General features: G+C 35.8%; 2 protein-coding genes across 2 annotated transcripts in view; one reads left to right on the forward strand and one right to left on the reverse strand.

The window, feature by feature from the left end:
* Positions 1-6,138: 6,138 nt before the first annotated feature.
* On the reverse strand, positions 6,139-8,729 carry LOC132550014 (large ribosomal subunit protein eL30). The gene is made up of 4 exons (XM_060214011.1): positions 8,684-8,729; positions 7,626-7,771; positions 6,823-6,953; positions 6,139-6,242 (listed from the first exon to the last, which is right to left on the reverse strand). The coding sequence occupies exons 1-4, from the start codon at positions 8,702-8,704 to the stop codon at positions 6,196-6,198; spliced, it is 345 nt and encodes a 114-aa protein (XP_060069994.1). The 5' UTR covers positions 8,705-8,729; the 3' UTR covers positions 6,139-6,195.
* Positions 8,730-8,962: 233 nt separating this feature from the next.
* The window catches only part of LOC132550007 (WD repeat-containing protein 35-like), a 28,268-nt gene continuing 11,779 nt past the window's right edge, over positions 8,963-25,451 (forward strand). Inside the window, exons 1-19 of the mRNA XM_060214001.1 lie at positions 8,963-9,052; positions 9,410-9,527; positions 10,722-10,796; positions 11,263-11,355; positions 11,834-11,935; positions 12,391-12,470; positions 13,389-13,469; positions 13,817-13,982; positions 15,053-15,198; positions 15,464-15,589; positions 15,882-15,974; positions 16,263-16,355; positions 17,686-17,882; positions 18,546-18,618; positions 20,069-20,078; positions 21,834-21,990; positions 22,037-22,052; positions 23,129-23,197; positions 24,294-24,422. Of these exons, the coding sequence (XP_060069984.1) occupies positions 9,029-9,052; positions 9,410-9,527; positions 10,722-10,796; positions 11,263-11,355; positions 11,834-11,935; positions 12,391-12,470; positions 13,389-13,469; positions 13,817-13,982; positions 15,053-15,198; positions 15,464-15,589; positions 15,882-15,974; positions 16,263-16,355; positions 17,686-17,882; positions 18,546-18,618; positions 20,069-20,078; positions 21,834-21,990; positions 22,037-22,052; positions 23,129-23,197; positions 24,294-24,422 (1,848 nt within the window). The 5' untranslated portion in view covers positions 8,963-9,028. The remainder of the gene's footprint in view (positions 9,053-9,409; positions 9,528-10,721; positions 10,797-11,262; positions 11,356-11,833; positions 11,936-12,390; positions 12,471-13,388; positions 13,470-13,816; positions 13,983-15,052; positions 15,199-15,463; positions 15,590-15,881; positions 15,975-16,262; positions 16,356-17,685; positions 17,883-18,545; positions 18,619-20,068; positions 20,079-21,833; positions 21,991-22,036; positions 22,053-23,128; positions 23,198-24,293; positions 24,423-25,451) is intronic.

A 25,451-nucleotide genomic window follows, 5' to 3' on the forward strand; every position in this document is an offset into this window, starting at 1 on the left:
GAAGACGCTTAATCTTCCGGAACACCTGGTCTTATTCTCCTTGTATTGTTTCGGGAGTCTCCGTATCGATTTACCTTTGTTCATATTTTGCCTTGGTTTCAATGAACCTGGGTTTGGATTATGATTATGTTCACATGTTAGTATTTTCTTGTTGTTTTTGTTTCCTACAGTAGTATTCAAAATTTAAATACATATTCATGTATAAAAAGGGTTTACTAACAAATTACCATTATTACTTCAATTTCATCGGTGTTCCAGTTACTAAAGGACTTGATATAAGTCATTAATACTTGCCTATTGCAGTTGGTATCTACTTATATTCAAATTTAAAAACAGGCGCAAGTGTCAATAGGAAATATTGGACAATCTAAAATATATCTAAATGGCTTCGTTTTAACCGTATGATATTAACGAATTAAACATGTGTTTTAGACTGTAGACCTACGGATCACATTGCATGATTTTTATCCGGTGAAATTAACCCAGGAGTCCTGTACATTGACGAGTTTGGACACAGAACAACAATGTAAGCTTAACAGCAATAACACCAAATATGGAAGGGCTTATTTACAAATATGGACTTATTGTCGACTATCACAGATTCAGAGTTAAAAAGGAGTGAGAATATGATTGTGACTTAAGGTTAATAATCATTATTTATTCGTTAAAGCAAATTAAGCTTATCTATGCACTTATATAATAATTAGGGCATCACCTGCCAAGCGATGTGTATGTAAGGACTTTGACCTGGTGATGGGAAGACCCTAGCCTGTATATCACCAATGCATATTGGGACAGTCAACCTTGGTGTTTTTTAAGTGTTATAAATACCAGTTGGTTTTGTTTTCTTGTCTTCCAATGCCTTTCCAACTTTTCATCCCCTCAAATAGTTTTCTGTTTCAGACTAAGGAAAGTTCCTTTGTATATAATAAAATTTTGGAATGAAATAATCGTGTGACCATATTCTGATATCTGATGTAAAACATCGCTATATAACTTCCCATTTTCCACGCACTGATTGCCCACAAGTGAAGAGAAAGCATCCGCGAACCGGAAACATGGAAACTATCCAACGGAAAACTCAAATTTTTGGTAATTTTCCCATTTAAATCTATCAATCAAACACCCCGACCCCTTTCCGACCTACCTCATACACCTAGTACGTAAGTCTACATTGTTCTGAGCAGTATTCTTATTGAACATTATATATATATATATATATTATGGTGTATAACTGTCACCCCGTCCACAATGCCTAGTTCCTTAACGCGGATAGCTAAACCATCATTCGGAGAAAGGGTTTCAATCTATTTCCCAACAATACACAAAATACAGGATGTTCGACAAATATCGGAATTTAAGGTTGGGCGAACAAAGCAGATCCGGAAAAGTTCTCTTTCCGACTATTTAGAATTAATAATAAAAAAGGCCAGTACAGAAATTCATAAATAGTGCATCAATGCACTAACAGATACCTAGGATTTTGAATTCAATTATCTATGTTTTCGAATTGTCTGTATATATATATATAATTTAATGTCGAACAATTATTTAAACTCCATTTGTCTGTAAAAGCACATGTTACTATCATCACCGACCATTATATGGTATGTTGTAAAGAGTAAAATGTTGGAAATCAGATCGAAATATGTTGTGATGTTACGGACGGCGCAGTGATCAAAAGATTATTTTTTAATCATTTTAACTAAAACAATTGGGCAGATAAAGACGTTTTATTTATAATGAAAGATATTGATCGTTTACTCGTAATAGGATTGTGTTCAGAAAAATCGTCCTTTTTTAATATTTAGCTAAAAGGGGGAAATGATCTCTTATGTAATGTAAGAAGGTAAAAATTTAATTTTTTCTGTTTTCTTCTTTAGAAACGTCGCAAAATTTTCCGACTTCACATAAATTTTGATGTTACACAAATATCAATTTCAATGTTCTTAATGAGTTTGCTTACTAAACTCTTTGATCAACTCAAGCCTTTGACAAGAATGGGATAGCGTGTACGTGTTTATTCTCAAAGAGTTTAATATAGCTAATCATTATCTACATGTTTTTAAATTAAAACAAGTTTACATTGTAAAAATCATTCAAGTCAGAAAATAAAATAAACAAAACTACAGAAAAAAAAGAAAGAAAAGGAGAAAAAAAAAAACAACAACAACAACAACAACACACACACACACACACACAAAAGGCACAAATCTGTTTTAAGTGTTGTTAGAACCGGACACAAAGAAGGACATGAGATGCGATTTTGATCACAGAATCAATATCACTTTGGAACGGAGGGAAGATCAGTGGGGTTCGATAAGGGAAAGGGTCATCTCGCTCTCTATTGTATTTTTATAGGTAAGAAATCAATATTTGTATTTTCTTAATACGTACATGTATATAAATATCAAACAACTATATAGCTGTAAAGATGATGATAATTACAGTAAACTCCAAACTGCCTTACCTTAGTAAATTTACGTGACAGCCATCCTTCGCCCATGTGCTTTTACATCATGCGACTTACCGGTATGTATATGACTTAAGTACTTGCTTATAGCCTTTAGCAACAAGGGGAATCTCCATGTTTATTCCAGGTACATTTCAGTCTATAAATAGAATATATTAGCCACGATCCTACCTGGTAATGTATACTTTTAAAAATTTATACTCATATTCTTGTTCTTATTTTTTTTTACTCTATGAGAATATAAAAGAAACTTTTTAAAGTTCACTGACCACGCTATAAAGTGACATCACCAGTAAAACGATGAATCGACATAAATAAAGAGAAATCGTGTCACCAGGTAAATATTTCCTCTATAAATAGCAAATAATGACCCGTATTTTGAAATATACATCAACTAAAATTTGCAGTCATATATTAACAATAATAAATAATAATTCTATTGTTCACATAGAAAGTATTTACCTCATATTTGTTGTTAAGAAATTTCCATAAAGTTGGAATATAGAGGAATGATACTTGATATAGTTTGATTAGGATTGCAATATTGGGGAGGGAAGGAGGGGAGGGGGGAGATGAACACCGACTACAGGTGTTTATTAAGTATTAACTAAACAGAAAATATAATTCCCCACTAAACACAAAAACAGAACGTATCATTGATGTTCATAGATATTAAGTTATCAGCTCAAACAACATGGAGTCGTGGACCGTAATTGCTGGGACGTCCTAACAACACGTAGTATTTACATATAGGTGTCCCAAGTTACAACCGTAAGGAAAAGAGCTCTCTCTCTCTCTATTTATATATATATATACATATGAAACTATGTAGATACATCATCATCCCTCTACATTTTCTACTTTCCTGTTCTACTATCCGTTAGTTTCTCTCTCAGTGAGTCAATTTTAACCCCGTCCATTATTAAATATCGTCTTCTTTCTCCGTCCTCTTTTCGTTGTCTTTTGCTCTATGTCTTGACAAGTCCTACGACCAGGACGGAAGATGTTAGATCTCATCGTGGACGCTATGAAGACATGGCTTATCTGGTCCGATTTTTTCCTACATCATTGTTGATTGGTCTTGTGTAGGAGATGACGGAGAACTCGCATTTCACCTCCTCTAAATCTAATTTCCTGAAAAATGCTTTAACGGAATCAGTTTGATATGAAGCTGTCATTCCAGATGTGGCAGGTTCTATCCATTGTTCTGATAGTTATATCGTATACTACAAGTTTCATAAAATTGAATCTAATTCTTTCACTTCTACACCAGCCATTAATTTAGTCGATTAAAATTATTCTACCTATATCGCCCCCCACCCCATTAAATCTCCTCTGGGCCATCTATTGTTCTGTGGTGTAACATTGCTGCCCCCCTCCCACCGTTAAGTCTCCTCCGGACCATCTATTGTTCTGTGGTGTAACATTGCTGCCCCCATCCCCACCGTTAAGTTTCCTCCGGACCATCTATTGTTCTGTGGTGTAACATTGCTGCCCCCCTCCCACCGTTAAGTCTCCTCCGGACCATCTATTGTTCTGTGGTGTAACATTGCTGCCCACCTCCCACCGTTAAGTCTCCTCCGGACCATCTATTGTTCTGTGGTGTAACATTGCTGCCCCCACCCCCACCGTTAAGTTTCCTCCGGACCATCTATTGTTCTGTAGATTGACATTGCCGCCCCCACCCCCACCGTTAAGTCTCCTCTGGGCCATCTGTTGTTCTGTGGTGTAACATTGCTGCCCCCACCCCCACCGTTAAGTCTCCTCCGGACCATCTATTGTTCTGTGGTGTAACATTGCTGCCCCCATCCCCACCGTTAAGTCTCCTCCGTACCATATATTGTTCTGTGGAGTAACATTGCTGCCCCCACCCTCAAGTCTCCTCCGGATCATCTATTGTTCTGTGGTGTAACATTGCTGCCCCCACCCCCACCGTTAAGTCTCCTCTGGACCATCTATTGTTCTGTAGTGTAACGGTGCTGCCCCTGTTCAGGCTCCTCCGGACCATTTTTTGCTCTCTAGTGTAACCGTGCTGATCCACGGTTTGTCTCCTCCGGACCAAATATGGCTCGGTAGTATTATTACACAGCCTCTGCCTTGTATTCATTTGTACCGCCAATTTGAGTTTGTTGCCAATATTGAATTTAGTAAAGAAATATTCAAGTTTATTGCAAGCACCTTTTTTTTGGCCAAAATCAGCTTGGCAGTCAATGACTTTTGCAAGGTTACAATGCAGCCTTTGACTTGACAAAAATTTGAAGTCGGATTTTTAGGTTAAAAGAAACAATAAGACCACATAAAATATCTGAAATGTAGACACGTGATGTACTGATCATCTATTCCTGCTTCAACAGATTTCAAATCTCGACTAAGTGGAGTCAATATTGCTTTACATCCTGATTATTCCATGTTGCTTTACTCCCAATTAACAGCCATAGTTATTAATGGAGGTGTCAGATTATCAGTAGAAAACCCACCAACCTGGCACTGCCTCCTACCTTTGACCCAGATGTGGAGGTCAAATGTGATGGAGGGCCAGGTCACGGCTGCTTTCAATCAAAGTCCTTGAAACAGGTCAATTTGTTATTTTACATATAATTGAATGTTTTAATTTTAAAATAAAGAATTTGTTTTAAGGTGCCAATCTTGTGTGCATTTTTAAAATAAAATTGGCAAAAAAAAATGAAATGTACAAAACAGGTGAATGAAAGTGTAAACAATGCAACTTCCAATCATGTATTAGGAAAGTAAACGTGCGGAGCTGTATTACATAAATCTGGACTATACAGTATCATTTCAGTTATATACAGGCAGCAAAAATTATAAAGTGATAGCATCTTTTCCTTACAGTAGATTTGTTTTATCACAAAAATAAAAAGTGACATTAATCATTTCAAAATCCATGAAGCCCATCATGTTTCTTACAAAAAGCTTAAGGTATGCCAGTAGATCAAAACTTTTTAGCATTAATCACCAGTTTTAAAGCATAGCTACATAAAGTATAAGGCACACATTTGCAGCAGAGGATGATGTGTCCTATTGTAACACAACAGTAAAGGTTTTAAAGCATGTCGTGTTACAACACAACGGGCAGTCAAAATAAGTCATGTTGCAACACAACAGGCAGCCAAAATAAGTCGCGTTATAATAACTGGCAGTCAAAATAAGTCATGTTACAACACAACGGGCAGTCAAAATAAGTCATGTTACAACAACGGGCAGTCAAAATAAGTCATGTTACAACACAATGGGCAGTCAAAATAAGTTGTGTTGCAACACAACGGGCAGTCAAAATAAGTCATATTACAACACAACGGGCAGTCAAAATAAGTTGTGTTATAACAACCGGCGAGTTGTCAAGTCCTGTTGTAGTGAAGTCCTGTAGTGTACTGATGTTTCCAAGACTTAATAGCACCCTTTATGATAAGATGTTTCCATGAAAATTATTATATTTATTGGAATGTTTTAAAGTCCTGAATAAAATTTCTATTCATGTCTTTCTCCTGGTGGAGTAACAAGATTTAAACAAGGTTTTACCATCTTATGTTGTCCTGTACAGTTTATAAACTTTTTAAACTTTTTATGAGAGACTTCACATTCAATGATTTAAGTCGCAAAATTTTCTGAAACGCACAACAAAAAAGGAAAGAAAGAAAAAGATCAAATTGATTTGACCCACGTTTTAATCATAAAAGATCAATAACAATCAAATCGAGAGTCCTTTACTGCTGCTGTTCAGATGGCATGTTGCGGATAATATCAGAATCACCTGTAAACATATAGCATTAAAATAACTACACAAGCTTCAACACACGATTACATTTGAATTATTTTGGTAGATCAAGAGAGGCAACTCTCCAACCTTTAAGACTATTTCCCCTCCAATTTCCAATAAGGACTTCAAGTTATATTAAACAAGTAGTCTGGTATGTGCCAGCTTTTCCAGAAACAAGTAATTGAACAAATGTGTTTTCAATGCACTTATTCTGTTTCGAGTGTGATTGGGGCTCTACAATATATGAAACTCATCAGACTTTTTAAAACTAATTTTTAACATTCATTTACTGTAATAAAAAATCTAACACAGAACAAACTTTTTTTTTTGGGTAGAATTTTTATAAATGTGATAAGAATCTAAAACCAGACAAAGCTTTGATTTAAGGTACATAAATGTATCTCCTATGACCAGTCGCACTGATAAACAGTTTGAGTAGATCAAGGGAGGTAACTCTCTCTCCCACAGGATGAACGTGTTCACTCGACTATGAAGCCAGGACACTGCCTGAATCTTGTGGTTACATGTATTCAATGCTCAAGAATTTAACACAACGAAATGAAATAAAACATACCTGGATCAGTGATGCTGAGAGTACATACACGGAAGTATTTACCACAGGCGGTACCCAACTCTATATTATTACCAGAGTAGTGATGTACACCAGTCTTTGCCAACATAGCATAATACTCAATCTCGCTCTTCCTGTCAACACAAATACCTTAATTGACTTTAGGAAGAAACTTACCAACTTTTCACTAATACTGAAATTTCAAATTCCTGATATAACTATAAAATTTAATTTGAATTTAAATGCATGCCTGAATGTTTAGGTTTACCTGATTTGTTCTCTTCTTCAGTTCTCAATTTTCTATTTTCTGAAAGTTACCTACTATGCACAATATATTCAAGTACCAACATCAAGACCACATTACCTTGCCTACCATCAATTCATGTGCTTTACATCACCTGTGCTGAATGATCTTAGGTGATCAAGAGGTCAAAGTTCAAACCTCAGCATCCCATTGTCCACTTTGTGAGCAGAAAGCAAACCAAGTGTAACAGGTGAATGACTTCATCTTTGCCCGATTTATTCGGACTCCGAAATCACATATCATTGAAACCACATTTTTCAACAACAATAGATATATATACAAATATTTCATCTGATAAATTAACAAGCAAAAAGTCATAAATCATTGTTAATTTTTTTAACCAGATAAGAGTTCATTTCCTTGAGAAAAAAAAAAAAAAAAAAACAAACAAAAAACCAATACTTTACATATCACACTATTTTATATTAATTTTTCATCGTAATTTGAAAAAAATTACCTGCCGCTGATGACCAACACAACAGTAAATATCAATCCGGTTTACCTTAAGGGTGGGGTGTTGTTAGCAATGATGACCAGTTTAGCCTTGCCCTGTCGGAGTGTTTTCAGCGTTTGTTTGTAGCCAAGGACGTATTTCCCGCTCTTCATAACAAGAGCCAGACGAGAGTTAATGTTCTCAATACTCTTCTTCTGTAAGGAAAAATACAAAAGAAACTAAGTTTCTCAGCGAAGTTGACTACAATTTTCTCAGTCAAGATTTTGTGCTACCATTTTCTTCTTCATATTCAATCATTATAATTCTCACAATTACAACCAGATCTGAAACAATATGGATTTAACATATGGTTTTGCAAATTGATTTTGCTTAACTTCCACTCTAAAACATGCATCATAGTACGTTTACGCTCAAATTTGTCGACATCTTTTACTACACTCAATATGTGGCTAATGCCCAAATTGAACAGGATAGCATGCACATTAATTATGGCCACAATAACGTCTCCAAAGCTTAGAAACTAAAATTTTGTATATAAATGCCACACAGAATAACAAAACTACTGCCGGCAATAAATAGTTTCTGTTAAAATCTATTATTTTACAGAAACATACACCAAAGTACCTCTTATTCATTTTAATTAGGAAGAAGAATTTGATGCCCCGTTTTGTTAATATCCAGAAAAGAAATCGAGTCATTTCGGTACAAATTGTTCCGGTACTTGCAAAAATGGTCTACACAGCTAGAGGGTCTTTTTAAGTAAACAGTTTTCCAGTAAATTTCGGTAATGGAATTAGCAATATTTAATAATGCCAAAACTCGTGAAAAAACTTAATTTATATATATATCACGAAGTACTTATTGTGGAACAAGTTGGTACCGAAACGACTTGCCCCTCCTGAAAATGTATGGAAAATTGTGTTAAAGCTTTCCGTCTGAACGTCTCAATATGAAATGCAAATTGAACGCACAGATACATACTAAAATATGTCTTTTTCGCATGTGTGTTATAATATGTTTTAGAAAATACACAATAACTATCTATCAACTGTCCTTTCCATTACCATAATCCCATGTGCACACCACATGGCTCCCAATCTACTTACGCTTTTTTTTGCTGGGGCCATTTTGAAGGTTTGGGCGAGAAATATCCTGAAATTAAATTAGAATATCGATTACTTATCAATTCAATAACAACAATTCTTATACCAAATGATTTTTATTAATTTTATACACGGTATTTAGGCGACAATTGAGAATTCTCTTTACCCCACCTTCTCCGCTCGGACGTCTGGTGAGAAAAGAACGTCCACGTGATGAAGTGGACCGAGTTCACGCTTGTTCACGCGAGATCTCACATTCCAGCGATGGCGGCGAAGTGAAGTTCGCCGACTCTGTTGTGATACGATATAACAACTCCTGTGAAAACCACGCAAGAAATAGTCATCACGATGTTTGTTTATTTAAGCAAAAAGGTACTGATTGTTTTATTGCTTAATAGATACCGCAAATGCAACCATGATTCCAAGCCATAGTTTGTCCGCCTGGTTGCCAATGAAGCACTTGTTTACTCTCGTTTCATGCGCTTACACCACTGAATCAGTGATTCAAGTCCAGGTTAGGTTGCATGATGCAGTCGTTACATTTAGAGTATACAATTTAAATTATCTTGGAAACGTATTTGACCAGATAGATGTAATATAATATTTTTCTTAGATTCCTTGTGAATCTTAAACATAAGATTAAACGATACAAATATACACCAGATTATACTGTACACAATCTGTCTATAAACAGATTTTGATCACGGATGTCTATTTCTTTGTTAACAGATCGCCATCCCCAACAACACCAAACTTCGTTGTGTATCATGGAACAGGGACCAGGGATACATTGCTTGTGGGGGAGAGGAGGGGCTCCTGAAAGTCCTCAAACTAGAAATACAAACAGGTAGAGGTTACAATCAACAGTCATACATCTAAATAGGAAACTCCTTCCAGCTGAAACTTGAATCCTACATATATTCCTACATATATTCTCAACTTTTGCATCACTCTTCAGGGCTAGAAAAAAATATTTTCAGCTACTCGTCTGTCGGGCAAATGTAACTTGAAATTCACTTGCCCGAATCCAATATTCACTCACCTGAAGAAAAAAGGGCAACAAAACATAATTTAAGGAACACAAATTTATTATCATTTTATTTCTATATCAAATGTTTGAACTCAACACTTGCTTTTATTGTTTTACTCATATTTACTTCACTGTTAACACGAGCGAGAACATCAACTTTTTGACAGTAACTACGTACACAAAGCAACTTTGTATACAACATTTGTGGTGACGTAATAGGTTTTTGCATAGTGTGGATCAGCCAGTCTTGGGGTAAACAAGGCTGCTACATCGATGTATTTGATCGACTATCAGTGGATTTAAATTAGTTTTAAGAGTGTTTAAGTTGATAAATGTCATTTATTATTGAATATTCAATAGTCAGAACTACAAATTTCATTCGCCTGCTGGACAAGTAGCTGAAAGAAATCACTCGCCTGCAAGTAGCTTTGACTCGTCTAGATGAGCGGATGAGTGGATTTTTCTAACCCTGCTCTTTCTTTCGAAAAATCTTTGAAAAGCAAACCATCACGCAAGTTCTTTACCACCAAATATCCTTTGAATGTTACTTGGTCAACTGCCCAATCAAAATTTAATGACCTCTTTCTCGCAGAACAATTAAAACTCCCAACAACTAATTAAGCTAAGGAATATTCAGACAAATGAAGGTTAGTATTGAGGTAATTTGTGTATATTTTACATTATGAATGTTGTTTTTTATTTTGATTGATTTCTGTGTGTTTAATATAAGGCCAATAGTATGTGTTAGTCTTTTAACAGTATTGAATCAGCACTGAATTATTTGTTATTATGTTTCTAGGCTTATTTCTAGTAAAAAGCCCACCAAATCAATTTCTGTTTATTAGAAACATCTGCAATTACATGTACTATTTGATTGTGATGTATGATATAGAGCCCACCCTCTGAATTTGTGTCAGAGGAAATGTGCTGTACCAGACATTTTATAATAATTCTGACACCAGAACAGAACCAATGAAATTTAATCCATGAATGAATATATTTTGGTTGTAGGAAAAGATGTGAAGGTGAAAGGACTTGCTGCCCCCAGTAACCTGTCAATGAACCAGACACTTGAGGGACATAGTGGTTAGTACTGCTAGAATCTATACAACAATGTATCACCTATTTGTTGAGGCAGGGAACTAATATATATTTATCATGATATTGACTGTTGATTTTTATTTTTTTTAATATCAAGTCACCAAAATGTAGTTTGAGCTATTTGTTGCTCAATTTTTTTCTCCAAATTTACCAGCAGGTTTTTAAAAAATGTTTTGAATGCCACAGTATTAGTATATACCTTTGCAATGAAGTCTAATAAAAATTTTTCATAAACAAGATATTGGAAGAAAGAGATACATTGCTGATGTATATTATCTGTCATAACATGGTATGCAGATTCATAATGATTTTTCTTTATTTTTACCAGAGTGTTGTAAAGTTCCAAGTCTCATGGTCTCTTACCTGTAATGTACATAGAATTCAGTAAAAATAAAGATATTCAAAACTATTAACATGTACATCATCTCTGTCAATCATGATGTTATAACAGGTGCAGTACAGGTGGTAACATGGAATGAGCACTACCAAAAATTAACCACGAGTGACCAATATGGCCTCATCATTGTCTGGATGTTGTACAAAGGTAGGTGATATCTAGAAGGTTTCAACCTCAGCCAGAGAAGAGATCACTTACCAGATACAGTAATCTTTTCTTTATCATGTTGGCAAGATCTTTATGAAGAACCTTTAGTCAATGTCACCTAGCTATTGTATTGTATTGTAGTGGATTTGAGATGGCAGAGTCACACAGTGGTAACATAGTCACCTTTCATCCTGAATAAGTTGATAGCTTGTTTCACATTTGTTATAAAATCAGTTAAGTTTATAGATGGAAGGATATTGTGCTTTATGTATTGATATATCAACATTGAAATTAATTTTCTTTGGAAGCCAAATAATGAAGGAAAGCAAAATTACATTTTTGACACTGTTTCTTTATTCCGAAAGAAATTTTTTCTACTGCTTCAATGTCACTATTATAGCAAATGTACTTACGACCCTTTGTATGTCTTTCTTTAACAGGTTTATTTGAGTTTGTTTATTTGTTTATTTTGAATCAGGCTCCTGGTATGAAGAGATGATTAACAACAGAAATAAATCTGTGGTGAGAAGTATGGGATGGAATGCAGATGGACAGAAAATCTGTATCGTCTACCAAGATGGTAAGTTGGTAAATCAGTATATTTCTCTACTAGTTAACATTTTCAATATGAACTTGTGAAAATGCAAAAAAAATATTCTAACCTCAGCCATTTTTTTAGGATGTTGTCAGCAGAGTCTATAACAGAATTTGAAAAATTTTGAGGAATACCATTTGATTACCTAGAGATAGTCTGTTCTGAAAATTGAGTCCACAGGGAAAACATATGTCTAGCACTTAAATTAGAGTTCCAGAAATCATTGTAACATTCCAATCTTCTTAATTATACAGGAGGTTCTTTAACAATAAGTATATCACATCAGATAATGGCATACAGAATAACATTCTATGTGTTTCATCAGTGACTTTCAGTGACTTTAACCATTAGAATAGAGAAAGTCCCTGATAAACATGAGAATGATTTCAAAAACAGACCTTTTGTGTTGCCTTAAACAATTTGTAAAATTTCTACAATAGGAGCTGTGATTGTTGGATCGGTTGATGGTAACCGAATTTGGGGCAAGGAGCTGAGGGGTCAGGAACTTAATCATGTTGAGGTGTGTATAATTCTTTATATTGAATAATTATCTGGCAATAATTCCTGCCATGTCAGTTTCTTGTCAGTGGAAATTTTAACAATTAGTACATATACCGGTATTTCATGGTCCTGAAATTCACCATGGCTCACATCAAAATAAAAGTTCACTTGATGGGTCCGTTACAGGAAAGAATCAGCATGGAAAGTTTTTTTTAACACTGATTTTAAATATTATCCTTTGATTTGATGAAATAATATAAATATTTGCAATAATCAGTGACATTTTAATCATCTGAATTTTATTATTAGTTAATTATACTATGATCAAGACAAAGTAATGTGTTAAGAATCTTTGGCACCTGTTGTATATCAGAGATCATACAAGGTCTGGAAAACTTGTGAAATTTTACCTACCAGACAGGTTCTTATAACTCATTGAATAACAGAAAGGTTGAAAAATCTCCTGAAATAGTCCCAGAGTTGTTTGAAATTATCCTTGATTTTTACAAAATAATTTGAAGAAATAATTTAGAAGTTAATGCATTCAATCTATTCATCTACCAAAATAGTCAGGTTTTTTTTCCAACTTAAGATGTCAACATAGTTGAAGAAGTGCAGCATTTTGATATTTTGTGATGTGGTGCATGTACTTATTTAAGTCTTTAATTAATATGCAAGCAATAATCATATTAAAGAAAGTCTGTAAGCAGTAATTTTCATAAATTAAGTGCTGGAAAGTTGATTTTGAATCATCAATGAGTTTGGTTTATTGTTGACATCATTGATGTCAGACATCGGTATGGATCTTTTCTTCCATGAAGCTGAATAAAATCTTTATTCCATGAAATGTTTCAACGTAAACTTAACAAATATTGAAATATGACTGCATTTCTAAGTGTCATTACAATACATCATGAAGATATTGTTTTGGTTGCAGTGGTCACCTGATGGGAAGTTCATCCTGTTTGGAATGGCCAATGGGGAGGTTCATGTTTATGACAATACTGGTAACTTTATTGTGAGTATACATGCCTTTATAAATATGAAGTAAGAAAATCTGTAGGAAAATCTTTTCTTTTTTTCTCTTTACTTCTGGTTTATTTTCCCAATTCCATCTGATATTCATTGAATACCAGAAACACTAATGATTCATTGAATACCAGAAACACTAATGATTCATTGAATACCAGAAACACTAATGATTCATTGAATACCAGAAACACTAATGATTCATTGAATACCAGAAACAGTCATGATTTGATGAATATCAGAGACACTAGGTTGAAAGCATGAGTATTGTTTGTCCTTGAATTTCATGTCATGTCAGTATTTGGACCATATGCAAAATTTTGCCATTGTTTTCAGTCAAAGCTCCAAATTTACTGTCTCTCTGGAGTGAGTGGAGCAATACATATTGCAGGTCTCCAGTGGTACAATGGAAACCATGGTTATATTGAGCCAAACTGTCCCTCCCTGGCTATCTGCTTCGACACTGGACGCTGTCAGATCATGCGATCAGAGACTGATGAAAGTAAGTAAAATACCTGTTATTAGATATGTTACAACCAATTTTATAAGAAACAACAGCCTTCTGGATTGTAAGTTTGAGTCCTATGTGAGGCAGTTCCCAAACACTGACTGCAGGTTGATGGTTTTTCTCAGGGAACTCTCCCCTTCTCCACCAACAATCCTGGCATGTCCTTAAATGACCCTGGTCGTTAATAGGATGTAAAGTAACAACAGACAAGTAAACAATTCAGTATGCTATCCATTATGTGGTTAAGGTCTGATCAGCTCTTTAGTACAGGGCTTTTCCTGTTTATTTATTTTGGGTCATATAAGGCCCAATTCCCAATGGTGTATCATGTTTATTTTCATGATCCGCGTAGGGAGAGCATACAGTGTTGTCTGTCTGTACATTCATCCACCCATTTATTTTCCTGTTTGTCATTCCGTCCATCTATCTGTCCATTATAATTTTGTCCGATGCATATCACAAATACTATAAGAGTTGTCAAGATAAAACGTCTTAGTAGATAATTCACAACAAGGAGAAGTGCATTGTACAAGAACCATAACTCTTTTTGACATAATTCAGGAGTTATTGGAACTTGATATATGTATTGATCATACAAAGAGAATTTGCAGCATACCAAATTCAGGGCCCTCAACTTCTTAATTACAAAATTATGGTCCTTTGATTATCTTTTTTGTCTGATAAAGTTATTTTCAGGAGAATTCATCAATTTCACTTATATTCCTGTTCCTTATGTAGTCATAAAAAAAAATACTGAAATTTTTAAATTAGGTATTATATACCTTTATCATCAAGCTTTCTATGAAAACCACAAAAAATTTAACCATAGAAAAAAAAATTAGATTACATAAGGTATTTCAATTACATTTTTTGCAGACAGATTATTCATTAGATCTGGAGAGTGATCTGTATTTTTTAGACAGGAAATACATTTAAAGTTTATGCAAATGGAGATGTGACACACCTGCTGTGTTCTGAGAAATTCTGTATCAATGATTTCTGTTTTATCACACCTTGGTCACGTCAGTGACAGTCCTTGTAAGTCAGGAACTTTATAATTACAGACCCGGTCCTGATAGACACAGGAATGACAGTGGCGCAGATCGCCTGGAACCATACAGGTGCGGTGATGGCCGTGGCCGGATCACAGAGGACCGTTGGCCAGGATAAGGATATAAACGTTGTACAATTCTATTCTCCATTTGGTGAGGTAGGTATCAAATTTTAGACATTTTTGTGCATTCAAAAACCTTAAAATTTAAGACCTTGTGAATAACATTGATTTGCGACAACCTGGTTCAAAACTCTTAATATGGATGAAAATGTTAGGGAACAGATTTCTGTTACTTTATTTATACTCGTCAGTCCAGAAAATTTAATTCTTAATAAATCAAAATGAAACACTGTTTACTCTGATAGCTTTACTGATGTTCATATTATTACGATTAAACATAATTTGAACTTGTCCTCTACAGCACCTGCGCACCCTGAAGGTACCAGGAAAAACGATGTATTCATGTTCCTGGGAGGGAGGCAGTTTAAGGATTGCTCTGGCTGTGGATAGTTTCATTTATTTTGCCAACATTCGACCTGATTACAAGGTAAACAATGCTGTTTATTTTGTTGTACTTATGTCTTAAAACCAATTCATCTGTTAAATTGTGCATTGTTGGCAAATTTTGTCTCTGTAGAAGAAAATTTTTAACTGAGCAGATTTCATTGAAAATGCAAACATCTACTTTCAGTGCTCAAAGTATTCAATATTTGCATTGAACATTTACAGGAACCTTCGTCTTAAGACAAAATAAAACTTTTTATAACATTGATTTTAATATTGTGCATTAATCATTGAATCTGCGAACTACTGCTTTCTAACACCTGTTTTTGTTTTAGTGGGGATACTGTTCCAACACTGTGGTATATTCCTTCAGTAAACCAGAGCGAATTGAACACTGTGTCATCTTCTGGGATACAAAAAATGGAGAGGTGTGTTGTCATGGAAATGCTTTGTATCTTATTATTGTTTTGTCAAGTTTTAAGTAAACAGAGAGTAACAAGTATAGAAGAGATGAGAATCAGGAAATTAGTAGTCATCATTGTAGATTGATTTGTCACCAGATGGTGTGATGGGGTTTATTGATGGAACATCTTGGCTATCAAAGATCTAGATCTTTACACGAAAGCTTGGACTTGGCAGACCTCAAAACTTTTTACTGTAATATACACATATACGTTTGGAAATAATGATTTACAAACCCTTGCTATGTGTTACAGAAATATGTGAAATATGTGAGGAATCTGATAGCCATCACTGCATGTGGAGACTACTGTTGCCTGGCAACAAAGGCTGATGAAGTTGTGGGTCAGGTAAGTCAGTTTTTAGAAAAATACAATTAAGACTTCATTGATTTTAATTCTGGCAATTGTATGTGAATACAGATTGTATTCATGAAATATTTACATACATTGTTTAAATGGTTCATTAAGATCAGTAAATTTGTTTCCATCTGATTCTCTTATCCAATGAGTAATTATAATTCTAGATTTCACAAGTCTCGGCTTTCAGTTTTAGCCTGATCATTCCCTTCCATTTCTCCCATTACAATGACGACAGTTGCTAAAGCTAGTCTGAGAAATTCATGTATTATCTGTATGTTTGTTAGCTTGTCAAAGGCAATGCCAAAATCTGGAATGTAAAAAGAACTGTCTTCAAGGGAAAAACTTCAAATAAAGAGAGGAATATAGTGGTTCCTACCCATAAATTGGTCTAGACTTTAGGCCAGGGGCCTTATAGCTCAGTTGGTTGAGTACACATACAAAGTTTAGAGGACCTGGGTTCAAAACCATGTCTGTTGTTGCATTTTCCTCACTGTGATATCTGTTTTATATTACTAAAAGGGAGTGTTACTGTTAAATGTTGGAACCCCTCTAGGCTGTAACTAACTACTACAATATGTGTTGTCAATTGGAACCCCTCTAGGCTGTCTGTAACTTTACTATTACAATATGTGTTGGTGCTGTGTGTTATTACAGTATGTATTAGTGTTGTTTAAGTCTATTGGAACCCCTCTAGACTGACTCAAACTTTACTATTACAATATGTGTTGGTGCTGTCGATCAGAACTCCTCTAGACTGTCTGTAACTTTACTATTACAATATGTGTTGGTGCTGTCAATTGGAACCCGTCTAGGCTGTCTGTAACTTCACTATTACAATATGTGTTGGTGCTGTCGATCGGAACCCCTCTAGGCTGTCTGTAACTTTACTATTACAATATGTGTTGGTGCTGTCAATTGGAACCCCTTTAGGTTGTCTGTAACTTTACTATTACAATATGTGTTGGTGCTGTCAATTGGAACCCCTCTAGGCTGTCTGTAAATTTACTATTACAATATGTGTTCGTGCTGTGTGTTATTACAGTATGTATTAGTGTTGTTTAAGTCTATTGGAACCCCTCAAGACTGAATCAAACTTTACTATCACAATATGTGTTGGTGCTGTGTGTTATTACAGTATGTATTAGTGTTGTTTAAATCTATTGGAACTCCTCTAGGCCGACTGTAACTTTACTTTTACAGTATGTGTTGGTGTTGTCAATTGGAACCCCTCTAGACTGTCTGTAACTTAACTCTTACAATATGTGTTGGTGCTGTCGATTGGAACCCCTCTAGACTGACTCAAACTTTACTATTACAGTATGTGTTGGTGCTGTGTAACTCCATCGGAACCCCTCTGGACTCTAAGTATGTTGAGATAGATCCTGTATACCTGAACATGACAAAGACACATATCGTAGCTGCATCAAAAGAAGCTATCTATACATGGCAGTTCAAGAATCCCAAAAAACTTTCAACACTAGAGGTCGCTGGAAGGAGACGAACAGGGACAGAAAGGTCAGAACAAACATTTTGTAATGTCAGAGAAAGTGTAATCATTTACAGTACATTTATGAGATTCAAACACTAAATGATTTCAGGTTTTTGTAAATGTTTATCGTTTACTCTATTCTTGTAGCTTTACTTGATTTTGCTGGGTCAGTACAAAATATCAACCACATCTCTATACCATTGGTATTTCTGTCAGCAAATATCGTGAAAATGTGTTTTCAGCTTTACATTTTAAAGTAATTGTACCTGCTAGATTTGCCCCAATTGCATAATAATGTAGATGTCAAAATTTGGATTAGATTTTAGTTTTCTCTATGAAAAATTTGTTTTTGTTTAAAGTGTGCCTTGATGCTGCCATAATTTCTTTTGGTCTTTTGTTGAGTGTTGAGTGAAGAATTCTCATCCCTACTCCTACACCTACCCTAAGAGGGGATAGAATCAAGTGATTGTGATTATTCTGCCATAGATATTATAACCAAGGGAGGTTTGAATCATGTGTAGAATCTCTGGGGAAGAAATCAAGATGGGGGCGGATAGAAAGTTTACTTCAGTTGTAAAATAAGTAAAATTCTTAGATTTTACTTATAGATATATACAGCATTAAGAATATAGCCACATCATTAAATAATTAGTATTAATAACAGTATCATAAAATTCATTGTTTTATAGACTTTACCATATAGATGACCAGCCAACAGGATCCGCTGCACAAGACGAGGTGGACTTTAGCAAGGCTTACAATGTAAGGCATTAATAATGTGTGACACTAGATATCTAAAGTACTATTACGTGAAAATATATATCAGTCTTGTTGATAAAGGTTGTAGGATAAGCATAAACATGAAAACCTTAAATACAAACTACTGAATCATAAAGAATTTAACTAATACATGTACTCTAGTCGTTTTGTTGACAGTTGTAAATAGCTTTAGTTAATTTACACACAGTGCTTCACTGGTGCCATAGAATAATATTAAAAAAAACACCTTAGAGCTGTATGTATTTCTCAAATTCCATCACAAAGTTTGTATTAAGAATGAATTCCTTACATGAACGAAAGAATTTCTGTTGGCATGAAAACACTTTTTAACATAATATCTGTGACAACAATTTTTGTGTAAACTTAAAGCATTGTTGACTTGTGGTTACTAGTTTAGTTGTAAGGTTCCACGGAGTCCAGTGTATTGATTTGAATCCCCTTTTTAAAATTTCTAACATGATGTAATGTTTTATTTTGCTGCTATCAGCGTGGTGGGAAACAGGTACTATGTAACTCTCATCACATGTATTATGTTAGTACTCACCCAGAATTCTGATTTTTAGCATCACCTCTTGGCCCATATCTGCTTGTGACTGTAGTTTAGTTCAACATTCTTAATATGTTTTCCATTTGGTGACATCAACAATCTTATTTGCCATTTTGACAGGCAGCACTTGTGATATTATATGTAAGGTAACATCTGAATACCTATCAATTTTATTATGACAAGAAGGATATAAAATCATAAAAAACAGACGTTATAATGAAGGGTACTTCATAGCTTTAATTCCAGACTGTTTGAATTTATACTATTTGCCATGACCCTTTGGGTCAGATGACCTATAGCCATCGTTCTTTGTCCGTCATCGTCCGCTGTGCACCATGCATAAACTTTTGACATTTCAAACTTCTTTTCAAGTTCCAGCAGTGGGATTGAGTTGCAACTTACATGAAATGGTCCTGAGGGGGTTCTGAATAAGTATTAATATTTTTCCAGTTTGTCTGAAATTCAAGATGGCTGCTATCTTGAAAAACATATTTTAAATGTCTTTTCCAGTTCGACTGGTGCCATTGAGCTAAAAATTGGTGGGAATGTTAAGGAGAGGTAGCCAACAAAGTGTTGTTGATTGTGCAATCATGGTTTTCCTGTACAACACCTATTTCAAATTTCTCAAGTTTCACCAGTGGGATTAAGCTCCAACTTAACTATCAAAAAATATGTAGCACTTGTTACAGTTACCTACTCCTCACCAAAACTACCATCTGCATCATGGAAAACAGCTTCTTAGTAACAGTTCATTCAGAGTAGAAAACCTTCTCCCTGCTGAAAGTTTTTGTAGTCAGATGACTGGTAAGGCCCATGGGCCTCGTGTTCATAATTGTTATTATCAATTTTTTTTATTAATTATACCCCCCAGCAATGAAGATTTAGGGGGGGGAGGGTATACTGGAATCAGTTTGTCTGTCTATTCTATTGATTTCAAAGATATTTGCTGGCTATAACCCATATACATCGTAAATAATGTATCATGGAGATGTACATTATCTATAATAGGTTGAGTTCCTCCCCTTTTCAGAAAGTTATGTCCCTCCCTGTGGGAGGGGGTATGAGGTTACCCATGGATGACAGTTCTAGTTTATATTATCTGTTTTCCATGAAAGCATGAATTCTTTTTGGTTTACTGTATCTAAATAGCACGAGACATCACGATCATTCCATCAGGAACAGTCTTTATCAAAAGTACAGGGTCTTAGGAAATAAGCAAAGGCCATTGCAGGGTAATACTCCATACAACATAGAAGAATGTGATGATAGATGCCTTTCACTTTTATTATATAAATGCACCCTAGTTGTAATAATGGTTTCCATCGTTATTTCAGTCATTTCTTCACTGCTCACAAGATCATTATCAAAACTTGATAGTGCCCTTACAGTTCAATATCTATTTTGCATGACAACATTTTCTGTTCAAATCACTTATTTACAAGCTATTACAAGTACAAAGATAGTAAATATAGCTGAATGTTGTAAGAAAGCACAATGATAAAAATATACCTGTATATTGTGAGGTTTTGTTGATTAATGTAAAATGCTTATTTCTCTTAAAACATCATCAGTTAGCAGTAAACTATGTAGTTCATTGACTGCCTGAAAGCTGTATAAAGCATCACATTGATAGTTCCAGTGTTTATCTACACCTGCGTAGTATCACCTTGGATTCATTCATATGTCAACTTTCAGAAAAATTTTGTGCACACAAAACCTCCAAGACAAACTCATGACCGCAAAAGGCCACCAGTGAGTTAGGGTTAAAGTTCAACAGATTGGAGCTGATAGTTGTTTGTGTTATTTAATGTTTGATGTTGACATTTCATTTAGTTTTCTTAGTTTGTAAGGTTGATGTTTTGTTACTGTTTAATTATCCCCTATTTTTGAATGCGACTGTATTTTGTATTCCTGTGAATCAAATTATAAGACAAAACTCTTTCTGTGGTAAGTTGGTCAGACAAAACTCTGACTGTGGTGAGTTGGTCAGACAAAACTCTGATTGTGGTAAGTTGGTCAGACAAAACTCTGATTGTGGTAAGTTGGTCAGACAAAACTCTGATTGTGGTAAGTTGGTCAGACAAAACTCTGACTGTGGTAAGTTGGTCAGACAAAACTCTGACTGTGGTAAGTTGGTCAGACAAAACTCTGATTGTGGTAAGTTGGTCAGACAAAACTCTGATTGTGGTAAGTTGGTCAGACAAAACTCTGACTGTGGTAAGTTGGTCAGACAAAACTCTGACTGTGGTAAGTTGGTCAGACAAAACTCTGACTGTGGTGAGTTGGTCAGACAAAACTCTGATTGTGGTAAGTTGGTCAGACAAAACTCTGATTGTGGTAAGTTGGTCAGACAAAACTCTGACTGTGGTAAGTTGGTCAGACAAAACTCTGATTGTGGTGAGTTGGTCAGACAAAACTCTGATTGTGGTAAGTTGGTCAGACAAAACTCTGATTGTGGTAAGTTGGTCAGACAAAACTCTGATTGTAGTGAGTTGGTCAGACAAAACTCTGATTGTGGTAAGTTGGTCAGACAAAACTCTGATTGTGGTGAGTTGGTCAGACAAAACTCTGACTGTGGTGAGTTGGTCAGACAAAACTCTGACTGTGGTAAGTTGGTCAGACAAAACTCTGATTGTGGTAAGTTGGTCAGACAAAACTCTGATTGTGGTGAGTTGGTCAGACAAAACTCTGATTGTGGTAAGTTGGTCAGGAACTGTAAATAGATACTCGATGCCAATGTTGTCGTTGACCCACAAATATGCCCTTAATTATCGTCCATACCAATTTGCTCTCAACTGTACTTCTAGGTAAGTATCACCAAAGGAGCACCAGAATCTTTGAGTCTTTTATGGACATGAAATGGGCGGAGGTAAAGCAGTGTGTTTAGTGTCATGTGTTTCCAAAAACAGTTAGAGGCAAGAATTGTTCTTGGGTCAGTGTAATGATTACTGTAAAAAGTTAGAAGTAGGAGTGTCCAGGACATGTTTTTGGGTTGGTGTAATGGTTGTTGTAGAGGTAGAAGTAGGAGTGTCCAGGACATGTTTTTGGGTTGGTGTAGTGGTTGTTGTAGAGGTAGAAGTAGGAGTGTCCAGGACATGTTTTTGGGTTGGTGTAGTGGTTGTTGTAGAGGTAGAAGTAGGAGTGTCCAGGACATGTTTTTGGGTTGGTGTAGTGGTTGTTGTAGAGGTAGAAGTAGGAGTGTCCAGGACATGTTTTTGGGTTGGTGTAGTGGTTGTTGTAGAGGTAGAAGTAGGAGTGTCCAGGACATGTTTTTGGGTTGGTGTAGTGGTTGTTGTAGAGGTAGAAGTAGGAGTGTCCAGGACATGTTTTTTGGGTTGGTGTAGTGGTTGTTGTAGAGGTAGAAGTAGGAGTGTCCAGGACATGTTTTTGGGTTGGTGTAGTGGTTGTTGTAGAGGTAGAAGTAGGAGTGTCCAGGACATGTTTTTGGGTTGGTGTAGTGGTTGTTGTAGAGGTAGAAGTAGGAGTGTCCAGGACATGTTTTTTGGGTTGGTGTAGTGGTTGTTGTAGAGGTAGAAGAAGGAGTGTCCAGGACATGTTTTTGGGTTGGTGTAGTGGTTGGCGTAGTGGTTGGCGTAGTGGTTGGCGTAGTGGTTGGCATAGGGGTTGGCGTAGTGGTTGACGTAGGGGTTGGCGTAGGGGTTGGCGTAGTGGTTGGCGTAGAGTTAGATGTAGTAGTGTCCTGGACATGTTTTTGGGTTGGTGTAGTGGTTGGCGTAGTGGTTGGCGTAGTGGTTGGCGTAGTGGTTGGCATAGGGGTTGGCGTAGTGGTTGGCGTAGGGGTTGGCGTAGGGGTTGGCGTAGTGGTTGGCGTAGAGTTTGAAGACTTCAGAAATGTTTTCACACTTCCCACTGTTATACCATAAGAAAGAAACAGGTTTCATTATGACTATGAAATGTTGTAAAAATATTTGCATTTTTCGTTAGGACAATCCGGAGTTGTTTGCAATGATGGAGAAGACTCGGATGTACATCTTTAGGAATCTTGACCCGGAGGTAAATTTCCACAAACGATAACATTACCAGACTGTGTAAAGGTGTACATATTTATGGACCAATCTGAGTGTACATAATAATTATGAAAGCATCAATTTTGAGTGGATGATGATGATGATGATGATGATGATGATGATGATGATGATGATGATGATGATGATGATGATGATGATGATGATGATGATGATGATGAGTGTATGAGTACAAATAATCTTGATTGTTAGACATGCAATGACCAAATACATATGTGTACCAGTGTGTTGATCGTAAGTGTGTGTGTGAGGGTGTGTGTGAGGGTGTGACTGAGGGTGTGTGTGTGTTGATGTGTGAGGGTGTGTGTGAGGGTGTGTATATCATATCTACCATGTAAAATCTTGGAAAAATAGAAAATAAAAGAAAAAAGAATTAATAAAAAAATTACTAGTCTGACGTCAATGACGTCTTGACTCACTTCTACACTACTCTAAAATTACAGTCTTAGCCATATTTGAACATCACTTACATTTCCGTGTGTACCAACTTATTTGCAAGTCTTTACATCACTGTGATATTAAAGAATTTACACACTATGAGACCTTTCACGTCAAAGAGCAAATTTTTCTTCAGACTTACTATAAATTTAGATGTTTTTAATGAACTTAAATTTTGTTTTTTTTTTTTTTCAAAATTAAACAAAAGAACAAAAAACAAAAATAACTTTAAAAAAATGAAATAAACAGAACACTGTTTTTCATTGGCATTTGATTTAGTGGAGAAACAGTACTTCCTGAACAGAAATTTATGGGAATTTTTACAGGTTATCTTTTGTTTTCAAAGAAAATAATAAAAACTTAACACAAATGAGTTATTTTACAGTATAAACCAGATCAAATTATGATTAAATTAAGATGATCTAGTTATAAACTAGATTTATTCTTTAAAAAGCAAAAAAAGTGGAGAAAAGTTATATTTGATGAGATGAGAGATAAGAATGATCTACTTTGTGAAAGTGGAACATTGAATATATTATCAGCCTGACCTTAATTTGAATGTAATGCAGCAAAACCCTTAACCTTGTTTACAGTAAGCTTTATACTATGAACTTTGACTTTGACAGGAACCAATCCTGAGCAGTGGTTACATCTGTCAGTTCAACGACCTAACTATCAAGTCAGTACTTCTGGACGAGATCATGAAAGACCCTGAGAACCCTACTAAAGACAATATGGCTGAGATGGAGATTAAGGTGAAGATCTCAGAAAAATCATTGAGTTAGGAAGGTCACAGCCGATTCCTTACCATCTTGTGCACTACATACGTCAGTGCTACTATGCTCCACACTGATCTGATGAAGGTGGTAGTGTAGTCATTGAAACGTAACACTCTAATCTTCTATGGACATTACGAAGAGAATGTTTCAGACAGGTCACAGCCTAAAAATATGAAAATTGTAGCCATTTCTGTTAGTTGATTATTGTTGATGTATCAGCACACTCGTGTATAGCACACACTCCTGTATAGCACACACTCATGTATAGCACACACTGGTGTATAGTGCACACTCGTGTATAGTGCACACTCGGTGTATAGTGCACACTCGTGTATAGTGCACACTCGTGTATAGCACACACTCATGTATAGCGCACACTCGTGTATAGCACACACTCGTGTGCTATACACGAGTGTATAGCACACACTCGTGTATAGTGCACACTGGTGTATAGTGCACACTCGTGTATAGCACACACTCGTGTATAGTGCACACTCGTGTATAGTGCACACTCGTGTATAGTGCACACTCGTGTATAGTGCACACTCATGTATAGCACACACTCGTGTATAGTGCACACTCGTGTATAGTGCACACTCGTGTATAGTGCACACTCGTGTAAAGTGCACACTCGTGTAAAGTGCACACTCATGTATAGCACACACTCGTGTATAGTGCACACTCCTGTAAAATACACACTCGTGTAAAGTGCACACTCATGTAAAGCACACACTCGTGTATAGCACACACTCATGTATAGTGCACACTCCTGTATAATGCAAACTCGTGTATAGCACACACTCATGTATAGTGCACACTCCTGTATAATGCACACTTGTGTATAGCACACACTCATGTATAGCACACACTCGTGTATAGTGCACACTCGTGTATAGTGCACACTCGTGTATAGCACACACTCGTGCATAGTGCACACTCCTGTATAATGCACACTCGTGTATAGTGCACACTCGTGTATAGCACACACTCGTGTATAGTGCACAC

This window comes from Ylistrum balloti, unplaced genomic scaffold (genome assembly GCF_031769215.1).
Source record: "Ylistrum balloti isolate Yb309-2 unplaced genomic scaffold, AGI_CSIRO_Ybal_v1 Utg370100, whole genome shotgun sequence".
Taxonomy (NCBI): domain Eukaryota; kingdom Metazoa; phylum Mollusca; class Bivalvia; order Pectinida; family Pectinidae; genus Ylistrum; species Ylistrum balloti.